The 12,500-nt window shown below is 39.9% G+C and overlaps 1 protein-coding gene across 6 annotated transcripts in view; it reads left to right on the top strand.

Annotated features, from left to right (window-relative positions):
• The window catches only part of iqsec1b (IQ motif and Sec7 domain ArfGEF 1b), a 148,944-nt gene that overhangs the window by 93,945 nt on the left and 42,499 nt on the right, over positions 1-12,500 (top strand). The window contains exon 1 of one of the 6 annotated variants that reach the window (XM_057361602.1): positions 1,810-1,951. The exons of the other annotated variants lie outside the window; for them this stretch is intronic. Within the exon in view, the coding sequence (XP_057217585.1) occupies positions 1,905-1,951 (47 nt within the window). The 5' untranslated portion in view covers positions 1,810-1,904. Of the gene's footprint in view, positions 1-1,809; positions 1,952-12,500 lie in introns of those variants that run through there. 6 annotated transcript variants of the gene reach the window in all.

The raw sequence follows: 12,500 nt of genomic DNA, 5'->3' as shown, positions 1-12,500 counted from the left end.
TATTAATGGAAACCATTAGATTATATTTGATGGTTTCTATTGGGTTTCTATTGTTTTTTCAACAGGGATAGTAAGCAGTTTTAGATTTTGTGTGTGTGTGTGTGTGTGCGTGCGTGCGTGCGTGCGTGCGTGCGTGCGTGCGTGTGCGCGTGCGCGTGTGCGTGTGTGTGTGTGTGTGTGTGTTCATGTTTTTATATCCCGGTGGGGATCTAAACCTGAATGCACACCAACACATGGGGACTCATGTCACCGTGGGGACCAAAATTGAGGTCCTCACGGGCACAAAAGCTTATAAATTGTACAGAACAATATTTTTTAAAAATCTAAAAGTGCAAAAAGTTTTCTATGATCTTTAGGTTTAGGGGTAGGGTTAGGGGATAAATTATACAGTTTGTACAGTATAAAAAACATTACGCCTATGGACTGTCCCCATGGAGATAATAAACCAGACGTGTGTGTGTGTGTGTGTGTGTGTGTGTGTGTGTGTGTGCGTGCATGCTTAAACAGTGCGTGCTTGCGTGTGTGTGTGCATGCTTGTGTGTGTGTTTAAGCTGTTTCATGAATTTGTTTTCAGAATTTTTCACTCATACTTTTTTATTCTGTTTTATTTGGAAAATCTGTCACATTACAAAAGTAAAATGGTTTGCAAGAAACATTTTCTTCTAGTGTTGGCTTTACAAGTTCTCTTACATGCTACAACGGAAAATGTTTTCAAATCCACCTTAACATTCGATCGAATAGGCAGCAATTTATCTTAAAGGTCATGAAATCATTTCTAAGGCCAAACACGGCAAGTACAACAAAAGCAATTGGTATTGCAACCAAAAATCGATCTTGCTATATGCTAAACTTATTCTGTCCTAGCAGAACTTTGTTAAGCCAACATAAAGTTGATTTTAAAACTTTCCTGACTGAATTCTTTCGCTGACACCCCATCCAACGTTTTCCTCCTCAGAGTTGAAGAAAGATCATCACCCTGTTTTTTTGTCTTTTTTTACCTCTACCATGTGTATTTCAGTGTGGCGTGTAATGCTTTAGGTTACAGTTTTGAGGGTAATCCATTTCCGTGGAGCGTGCCAAGTCTCACTCCCACTTCGATTATGATCTCATAGCCTCCTGCAGCACTAAATCTCCACAGCAGGTCGGCCCCACTCAATCTTGACAGCATCAACATTTTTGCATTCAAATTCCATTACGACACTCATTTTTTGGTCATTGATACTAATTGAGTACATCCACAAGACACGTTTCAGAGTGTAAACACTGGCCAGAGCCTCCCCGGCTTGAAACTCCGTAGGGATATGTCTCGCACTTAGCGTAAGTGTTGGAGAGCGGGCCTGCCAAACGCCTTTGGAGTTTAACAACTGGGAGTCTAACAACTTCCAAACAAGATGAGAGATGCTCTAAGAATGTGAGAGGCTAACAGAAGGAGTGCTTCAAGTAAACGTCTGCTTGAGGAGAATTAGTACATCCGGCTGTATGTCTGATGTACAGAGACACTGTAGCATACTGTACTCCATCTGACTAAAGCAACTGGAGTCTGCTCCGTCCTCGCCTTTCATGGCAACTTCAGATCGACGCTTTCTCCCACAGGGGAACATTTGGGTATGGCTGCATAAACAAAGCTAGAGACGCCTATGCATCTCAAGCAACAACTGCGGTAACCTGAACTGGGGATGAATGAATTAGGGATTTTTTTCTTCTGTTCTCTCTGGAACGCTTCATGCATTGCACGCGGTTTGTGGTGGAGTGAAGGGAAAGAGGAAGGAGCGGCTGGTCTAGATGATTGGAGTTGTCGACTACCCAGCACATGCTGAGCTCAACTGACTGTTGTCTGACATTTGTGTGTTTCGCTTCTCTTGGAACTATCTTTTGAAGACAGCCGGGCAGGATATGCCCTGGTCATGTTAAATCTGATGTGGAAATACTGCATATCGATCCGTACCATAAGGTAGGAGATCTTTAAATCAGTGCACTAGTTGGAGAAATGTTGAAGACCTTTGTTTCTCTAGCTGCACACCTGTTCTATCCATTTGTAGCTGGTGGTTTGCTTCTATTAAAGTGTAAGATACATTTTCTTCGGTGTGAGAAGAAGTTGAAAGATTTAGATGTTTTTATGGATATTTATTGTCGCCTTTCCATGAAATACAGGGTTATTTTGTTCCGTGTGTGGTTTTCTCATTGCAGCCAGGTTTTATGAAGTCTATACATTATAAAGTCCATATAGTCAGTAATGCACTGTAAAAAGTGTCTGTCCAGAAATGGCTAAAGTTTAGGAAGTATTAAATAACAATGAAATGCATCCATGCAGTTGGTTCTTGAGTTCTTAAATGGCTTATTTTTGGTTATTGAAATGTGCATGCTGTTGTTGTTCTTTACTGTTTTGTACAGACATATTGTAGTCATTTCATTAATAGCTAAACTACCCTGCCTGCTTCCATCCAGTGAGACTAAAATTAGTGACTAGAGGCTTTGACTGAAGCCACCACATTCAATAAAGTAGCCAGTGAATTTTCCCGGGCTCTATAATTTGGTCCCCAGCATTTAGTCAGACACAAAATCTGCTCTTTTTTAAGTCATTTGTGTGCTTTGATTTTGCCTTTGTTTTGTAACAAGTTTCCTCTTTGTATCTTGAATGTAATTTAAGCCACAATTCACTAACAATGTTTACTTAAAATCTGAGTGCTATACATGATTCATTCAGTACATTAAAGGGATAGTGTACCCAAAAATAAACATTCTGTCATCATTTTTTACCCTCATGTCATACAGAACCTTCACGTGATACTTTATTCCGTGGAAAACAAAAGAAGATATTTTGAGAAATGTCTCAGGGGTCATTCCGTGTCAACTCAACCATGCTTTTAAGTGGATTACTCAGTAACTATTAATCCATGACCTTTAATATTTTGGCTTTAATCACTTTTGGTCTTGCTTCTGTAAAAATATAAAAAAAAACTCTAATTCGAGATGGGGAAATATTCAACATTTGGTTAATTTGACACCGAATGACCCTCGGTGGTTTTGTGTTCATGCAATGGAAGGCAATGGAAAAGAACCAACTTTCTTTAAATATCTTCTTTTGAGTTTTGCAGAAGATAGAAAGTCATTCAAGTTTGAAATGAGGGTGAATAAATGATAAAAGAATTTTAGTTTGGGGGTGAACTATCCTTGTAACGTCATGATGTTGACATCATTTTCATTTTTCCTTAAATTACATGAAGTTACAAGACATGGCATCATTACAGTATAAACCAAAACAGGACTTCTGAGCTAGTAATGATATTTAGCAGTTATTTCTTCGTTAGCTGTCCTGAGGAAGTTTTAGGGGCATTTCGTTTAAAGTAAGTAGAAGCAGCACAGTCTCCACTTTTAAGCTCTTGTGTTTGGGTCACATGGCAGAGTTCTCAGGTTCTTCAAAGTTTCATTTCCACCTGTTTACCTCTGCTGTCATCTTTAGTGTGAGCTCATTCTCTGTACACTATCTAATTTCACAAGTGTTCTCGATGACCCGTAGGGACAAAACTCATGTCTACCTGGGAATCTGGAACCAAGTATTTGACTTTTGAGCTATTTGAAATTATTTCTGGTAAAGAATGTGTCATTATTAAAAAGCCCTGCAGTCTTTCATAGCGGTTAAAGGAAATTGCTTTTGGAAGCACTTTTGCCTTTAAAATGTTGTGTTTAAAAGATCTTCCATGAAACTGTAGATGTCATGCAACCTGATCCAAAGATTTAACCTAGCACACAGTGGAAGCACAGGATATTATTTATTTATTTTGTGCGGCTCGCAGTTGTGTCTAAAGGTGCAAGTCTCGTCCTGTCCTACTTGCCGTCTCTCACACTTGTGTGCAAACGTAAAGGAAGTCTTTTTGTGCTCGTGTCGTACTATCACTGGAAAATTTTACGGTTCTCCCAGATATGTTGTGTTTCCTATGGCAGTCCTGACTGGCCGTCTGCTTCCGTGAGGTCATCTCCGGTGCGTCACCAGACCTTTGCAGATGTTTTCCGAGCTTTTGGAGAGGGCTCTTGGGGCCGACCTGTCTGCTGGAGTCTGTTTTACGTAAAGGAATCTCGCAGACTTTTCTGGTCTTTGGCTGAGAGCCGTCAGGGGCCAGGCTATCTTAGGCTCGAGGAATCATATACAAACCTCACATAGTTGATCGCGGGTGAGACCTTGCTTCTAAAGAAGCTTGGACGTGGCAATTACATTTTTTATTCAGAGGCGAATCTGATCTACAACTGGACTTTTGAGAATCATTCGACCGGTTGAGTGGATACAAGCCAACTACAGCCAACACACAGCGCTGTCCTCAGATCAGATCAGTGAGTTGTCCGTGGGTGAGTAAGCGATTCTGTCTGATTCACAGCCTATTGGGTGGAGGGGAACTGCACCGCAATGTGGGGAACCCTTAGATATTTTTATACAAGTACAGTCATTTGCTCGGAGTCATATGAATGCTTGTTTGTTTGGCTGTCTGAGAAATGAGAACGATGCCTTAATGCCTTTCTCCAGGATGAGTTGTGAGTGAAGCAGGTATCCACCTAGAACGCATTGAATGGAATGAGCCATTCATAATACCATTAAGGGCATTTTAATGCATTATTCCCTCTCTCTCGCTCTCTCTCCTTCTCTCTCTTTGAAATAATTTATATGTCATTTTTTGCTTGTGTCAGCTGCTGTGTAATTGACATTCCGTATTTCCATATTTCCAAATTCCGGTGTTTGATCTCAATAATGTTTTCCTCATTGACAAGCACATCAACAAGACTGAAGGCGCAGTTCCTGCTTCCCTCTGACACAGTGCCAATATTCTTATTAGCATCTATTAATATTTCAGAGCGAGGGTTGCAGCTTACACGGAGTAATTAGGTTACATTCCACTGTATTATCCTATGACACAATCTCAGGTTTGATGGATTGTTCTTTTAATTCGTGATGCAGTAAAAGACTTTTAGAGTTACTTGATGTTGTATGTAAAATAAGGTGGTACGGTCTAGATCAAAAGTAAACGCTTTGGAGCTTTTTTTAATGGGTTTATACATCTTGCTCTCCTTGTTATTTGATCTGAATGAGCTCCACAGTCCTCATTAAAATTATATCAGCTCTGCCTAAACAATACAAAGTGAATCGCCCTGACTTTCAAATGCGTTTGGAATATAATCCATCTCCCGGTTTATCAAACCACCTTGAAGTTTACCTTTCGGCTCATAAAGTTCTTTCTGTGGGTATTGAATGCTTTAAAATATGTTATAGCTCTTGCTTTAAAAGATGTTTAAATGGAAATGATGTTCTTGGAATTTTTAATAGCGACTGGATTCTGTTAAAGCCTAATCTGACATCTGAATCTTTCAAGCAAATACAAATCACAGTTTTTTTGTCTCAACTTAGTTTAAATAATGGCTTTGAATGCTGTACCTTTCTATGATCTAACCTTTAGCCAATGGTCTGTCATCTCAAGGCCTAATGGCTAGATGTTGGCCTGTTCCATAACCTGGGACTCTATATTTTATGCATCTCACAGCACACTGCTCTCTCTCTCTGTTACACATCTAAAATTGATGGCGGTCGTGACCTCTTTGGGAACAGGTCACTTCATCTTCTGTTTAATGTTGCTTGACTTTATAACCTCAATGCACACAAATTTCACCTCAGCTTGCCTCCGGTCACCGATTTGAAACCAATATTGTCACACCAGTTCATAAGCTTGTGTACTATTAATGATGCAGACCTGAAAAATCGAAGATCTTCAATTGTTTATCGGACCCCATTTACTGCATTGCAGCAATAGTCATTTTTTGTCTTCAGATAACCAGTTTTTGTACTTCTGCATCATCCCTATGGATCGCTGTCTCGCAGTGTGCCATTGAAAGTATTTTTTATTCCACCGTGAGAGAAACTCAATGTCATATCAATGGGAGTTTTTGTGTCCCTGTTTTCTGCTTTGTTTTCCTAACATTTCAAGAATTCGGTGTGAAGGACTTCTCAAAAGTTTTTTTTTGTTGTGGAGACAGCAGAGCATCGGTGGATCTGAGCTCCGGTGACAGAACTTTGCTGTGTTGACAGCAGTAAGATCACGTGCCGTTATGTAACTCGTAACTCAGCACAACAGTGACTTAAGTGGAAGCTTTTCGAGAGGAAAGACAAATCTTTTTTTCCCGTAATAAATTGGAGGAAATGACAGGCTAAGCGACACGGTCGGAAATGTTTGGCCGTTCAGTGCTCAACCCAAACACAAGAACATTTCCACAGATACGTGGCATCTGTCCACGTATGTAGCGCATTTTGTGTACCTCGTGGACATTTTTTCTGAGGGGTTTGTTGTTAGTTTGACATGCACAAAAGTAATTGTGCATTTCTTTCTTTTTCTTTATATGTGTTAAAAGTTGAAACCTATGTGACCACAGGTTGTTGGGAGGTTGTTTTTTTACCACAAGCAGAGTAAAGTCCATTTACTTATGTTGCTATGTTTCTCTGTGGATCCTCTCCTCTGAAGTATTGATTTAGGTCTGTGAGAGTTTTTTGATGCTCTTTTACTCTTCCGCAGGGCTCTTTTGAAAGCCCCTCTCGAAGCCAGACACATTTAGGATGCTTTATAAGGGACTCAAGAAGTGGACATCAGCACATCTCCAAGAATCACGCTGTGTGAACGAGATGTTATCGAACTCCGGAGACAGACTTTAACTGTACTCCCTTTTCAAAGATGGATGTGCCGTGACCAAGCATGTTTGACAATTAGATTGTCTCTCTTCAGACAAACTGCAGCTTGTGAAAAGTCTCTTTTAATAGTGCTTTTGAGTCATTTTATTGATTTCTTGCTCTCAAGCAAATAAAATTGAGTTTTAAGGCGTATTACATGGCAAGGATTCCTCTAAATTTGTTGTATTCATTTAAGGAGCTTATATCATGAGAGTGCCTGAAAAATGTATTATAAAAACTTATTGTGACTTAAAAAAATTTAAACTTAAGCACATTTTTGACATATAGATCATTTTTGACAGATCATTTTGAACACAACCACTGATACTTAATAATGCATGAAGACAGAAATCTGTGCATTGGGTTTTTAGAAATTTGGCCCACCAATTCTGAACTGACCATTGACTGAATTATTCACATCATTTTAACTAAAATGCATACACTCTTAAAACTAAAGGTGCTTAAAAGGTTCTTCACAGAGATGCCATAGAAGAACCATTTTTGGTTCCACAAAGAACCATTCAGTCAAAGGTTGTTTAAAGAACCATCTCTTTCTTACATTTTTATAATCTGAAGAACCTTTTTTTCACACAAACAGAAAGGTTCTTCGGATGTTAAAGGTTCTTTATGGAACCATTTAGACAAAAAAGCTTCTTCTATGACATTGTGAAGCACCTTTATTTTTAAGAGTATGTGACTGTTTATTTTCTCTTTTTTTCAACAAAAACAGTTTGCTGCGATGTTAATGTGAATAAATTTGGTTTCACTCCGGATAATTCCCATTGTCCTGGTAGACAATCATTTATATGTCTGTTATTGATGGAAAAGTGCATTTAGTATCCCAGAAATCACATTATGTATAATGCACCACATTATTTGTTGCACAAGATATATAAAACAGGCCGAAGACCCGCCAGAAAAAAATAATTACAAAAAATGATACAAGATACAAGCCCTTTAAGTGATAAATGCAAGCAGTTAGTGCATTTTAGCATTGCGTAAGATTTTTTCCTACTCAAGACCTGAAATATAGCAAATGACGCAGGACTAACACGCGAGGAACTCCGGCTCAATTACCTCATGCAGGCGCCCAATCAATCCACCCTCATCTGCAATTCCTGCCTTTTAAAAAGGCTCATCCTTTGTGATGAGCATAATTATGGATGAGAAAGTGGAAGGAGGCGATTTTAATCTACAGGGAAAAAAGAAAGACGGCCTGGTGAAAAAACTGTAATCCCTTCAGTAGGAAAAAATGATGCCCGATTGGCCTGGATTCTCACCTGCGAAAAAATGACGATGATAGAATCTGGAACAAAGTGTACAATCTATGCTTTTTTGGAGGTTGAAACAAAATTATTCATTTCGGAGATGCTTTTCAACTGCTAACATCTTGAGATAACGTCATCAAGGCAATGCGCAGTGAATCGTACATCACGTCTGCTGAGTTAAAGCAGGGCCAGAGGTTGAAGTATAAACTGTATAGTGAGCTTTCTCTCGATTTGCTGATGCATGCTTCTCACTCATTAGCCTTTTGCTTTCAGCCGCTGTCTCTTTGTAATCCAGGCTACTTCACAGCACACGCAGATGGTCTGCATCAAGATCTCGCTTGGATGTGTTAGCTGTTTGATCTGTTTGAGGTTTTTCTCTATAGGTCTGGTTAAAAAAGATTTTGATGTTGCAGGTTGTTCCGAGATCGGAGGCAAAGTTTAGATTAAAGGCTTGGATAAATATTTGGGCATGTTGAGATGTTCAGCACTGGCCAATTGCCTGCTTGGTTGATTAAAAGAAAGCTACATTTACAGAATTATACAGAATTGAAAGTGAGGTTTTGCGTAGCAACCACCAAAGCATTGTCACCATTTTCTATATGCTGTAATTTCTAGATAATGTGATTGGTTTAATTTATCGAAAAAGCCAAATCTGTTGACCGCAAATTTGTTAGTAATGGCCTAGGGTGATTTTGTCTTAGAGGCAGGTGGCCATTTGCTATCCTTCTGCTAATTCTGGTAATGAAATGGCAGCGTTTTCCCAATAAGTGGTCCCATGTCAATCTGTCTTCCTCTGTGCCATAATGCAAAGCAGTTTGTGCATCTGAGCTCTTTTTAATAGGACTACAGAGGGGGGTGGGAGGTGTTATGTGGGTGTGTTCTCATGCATTGTTTACTGACCCATCCATTGACTGCGTGTCCATTTAACTCAGTTCATTTCCATAGAAGTGTATCACCTAGCAGTCCGTGCCAGCTTCTCTAGACACTGAATGATAAATGACGCAACGCACTCGCAAAGTAACGGGACATTAGAAATTCATTGCAGATTATTCATTCATGTGGACTGATAATGGTCTGTAATGGATAAGGCAGGCGTAGGGCGATATCACAAGATTTAAGAGTCCCAGAGGTGTTTTAACCAAAAGAACCCTCATACAAACGCACAAGTTTTGTATCGCAAGTTTTTTGCAAATGCCTGAAACGGAAGCTGTAAGTTCGGCTTTTTTGTGAGAACACAAGAAAAAAGTGAGCATAAGTTTCTCTTTGAAGATTCTTTTTTAATTCTGCTGTCATTGCAAAGCTCCCCAAATCCAAGAGTTAGGAAACCTGGAGGCGTCTGATATGCTGTTACGTGTCTTGGTTAAACACCACAAAACCACAGAATACGCTTGACTGTGAATGCACATCAGCGAGAACATCTGATAAGATATTCTGTCAATGTTGCCTACATTTCCTACATTTAGATGCTTGTGCTCAGCGTAGGGTAAACCGAAAAATCGTTTTCTAGGAGCTTTGGATTTGCCTTTTGTCATTTTATTTGCTTTCAACATTAAATGAGTGTTATATCAGCCTAAACATCCTTTTATGTTTTATTTTATGTTATTATGTTGTAATGCTCATTTTGGATGAACTGTTCCTTTAACTGTAGACAAAGGCCTTTGTTAAATAAAAAAAACACACTGAATCCTTGGGCATCATTCCCACATGGCATCGAGATGTATCCTGACATACGGCCCTTCACCCTTCTCACCATGGAAAACATCCCAGCAGGATGCACACCAGTCCCATCGTCCCTTTAAATTAGTCGTGGCATGAACACCGCACCAACAGCTGTGTGTGTGCGTGCGTGTGTTTGTGTGGAGCACACGTCAATGCGGCATGCAAACAGTCATTAAATCCAGTTCTCGCCACATGGCGCGGTGTAAACACATGCACACACACTCTGTAGTCACAGGCATTGGATTATTTTCAGATCTTAGCCCCTAGCTTGGAGTTTAGGTAAATACTCTATTTACTGAGCCTCATTGTGTTTGTATTATATAGCTTTATATATCTGCATGGATTATACAGGTGCTCATTCAGCTGCGTGATAATGGACTGCCATGCTGCAAGCAATTTTACAGTTGTTTTCGTGCATTTGACCGCCTGTCCATCTTTCGTCTTGTGAGCATTTCTACAGTATTTCTTTACGTGTGCTGTGTTTTTTTACAGACCACATTTCTCAGCCAGCATGTTAATCTGCCCAGGACCCTTACACAGCACCCACCCCCCACCTCTCGTTGAAATGTCATAACCATGACATCACTCTGCACAAAGCGCATGCTTTCTGTGTCGGGTCTGGCAAGGAGAAAACTTGCAGAACCGCTGGATATATTCTGACAGGGTCGGAGGGAGGTGCTGTTAATGGTACTATGCACAAGTTCTGTTTCAACTTTGATCTCCGAAATGATGGCAACCAGTCATTCATGAAAGATGTGGTTAAACTGCACAGTGCTTAAAAGTGGTCCAGTGAGTAATTTTTTGAAAGGATCTATTGACAGAAATGCAATATAATATACATATCTTCAGAGGTGTATAAAGACCTTACAACATGAAGCGTTGTTTTTATTACCTTAGAATTAGATATTTCTATCTAACAGGTGCAGGTGCTGAAATTCACATTAAAATTACACATAAGGCTAATACTTTAAGCTATTACCCTTAGTATGGTCAATTTAAATAGTGATCCCTGCTTTAGCCGCTACCATTGCTTGCTATCTACTGTTAATAATCAGAATTATTGATAGCTTTATACTGTAGGCTACTGTACTAAGTTACTGCATATGAAGAGAGATGGATGAAGTACTGTGACATTTTGGATGAAAAAGAATGCTGAAGTTGTGGTTGTCCGCGCTCATACTTTTGGAGTCAGTGATCAAACTGCCGTCAGAGGTTGTGCCAGTGAAGAGTTGCGATACCATAGCTTGCTGTAATGAGATCCCCTGAGTGGTCTCAGCCAATCAGAGGCGAGAATGGGTTCTCCTAGTCCGTGTTAATTGGCTGCAGGGGTGATGCGCTGCTACACACTGGATTCTCAGCAGAGCAGTGACGTTCACATGCAATTACGGCTTCTTATTAAAAATATCTCTGATAGTATCATGACATCTTGTGCTAGCGTAGATGTAATAGTTTAATGTTTTAGATTTGCTCCAATGTTCGTTAAGATCAGCCAATGAAAATCTGTCATGATTTTCAGTTTCAAAAATGATTTCTGTTTCTCAGGCCTAAATATAGAAAGTAATGATTTGATGTCATTACAATTGTTTATCAGGCATGTAGAGTGTACTGTGGCGCCCCCTTCTGGCTGTAGTGGAAGTGAGCGTGTTCTATGCTTGCAAGTTCCCTGTTCCATTGCCTATTTCTAGAGAGGCTTTATGAGCTCAACAGTGCAAAAATAGACTGTTATGTCTGTCCAGTGTGCTGCATCTGTAGTTGGTTGCCAAAGAGGTGCTGAGGAATTTAAAAACACTGTCTTAACATAGGGAGGCTCAGAGATGACATATTTTTGTATGCAAAACCCGGAAGCGAGTTAGCATTTTAGGACTTCCGGTTCCATCGCCCCAAAGTCTATGGGATTTTGGTAAATCACCCAAAATAAGGACTGTGGTAAACAAAACCTCTAAATATTTTCACGTTTTATTCTATGACATAAAACACACCAATTATAACCCTCTTGTGATTTTTTAAAGCCTTAAGCCGCGATCACACTTGACTTTTTCCTCCATTGACTTCAATTCATACGCATGCGAATGCGACAGGCCATAAACACAGGCCCACGATATTTCGCATTTCGCTGCATAGCAAAGTTCAAGTTTGGCGAACTCTGACCTGCAAATTCGCGTCACTTGAGTGCGTGAGACCAATAGAAGATCAAAACGTCACAGCGTGACCTCTCGGTGCAGAAATGTAAAAATTGGGAGAATCGCGCCCGCCCATTTTCGTACCACCGTCCGAACAATCTTCGCATGCTCAAAGTCAAGTCTGACCGTGGCTTTATTGTGTCTAAAAAACGGCGGTTGCTAACAAGTTGCTAAAAGCGAATACATCCTTTGGCGGGGACGTTAGACATCATCGCGCATATAAAGCTTGCAAATAATGCAACACGGGCACAAATCTCTTAAAACGTAGATGCGGATTAATTCACGGAGTAATTACTTTCCAAGGAACACATTTTTAATAAAGTTTGAAAGAGTTGTCGGAGGCTTGGTGGTGGTGACGTTGATATCGAGCGACCTTAAGTGTAGTCTGTTTATAGCATCGTGTTAGCTTTTTACTTCTGCCGATTGTATTTCGGCTTCAAAAGTAACAAATGTGATGTTCGTTTGTAAAGATTATCTTGATAAACAAAATGTGTAAACATCATAAACTGTTGTAAATCACAGAACTTATTTTTTGCGATCTTCCAAAGTCTACGGGAAAAATGCATAGGCTTTCGGCCGAGGGAACCAGCGCGGCACTTACTTCTGGGTTAGCCTACAAAAATACGTAATCTC

Source organism: Triplophysa rosa, linkage group LG20 (genome assembly GCF_024868665.1).
Source record: "Triplophysa rosa linkage group LG20, Trosa_1v2, whole genome shotgun sequence".
Taxonomy (NCBI): domain Eukaryota; kingdom Metazoa; phylum Chordata; class Actinopteri; order Cypriniformes; family Nemacheilidae; genus Triplophysa; species Triplophysa rosa.
This window is presented reverse-complemented; position numbering and strand designations above follow the sequence as displayed.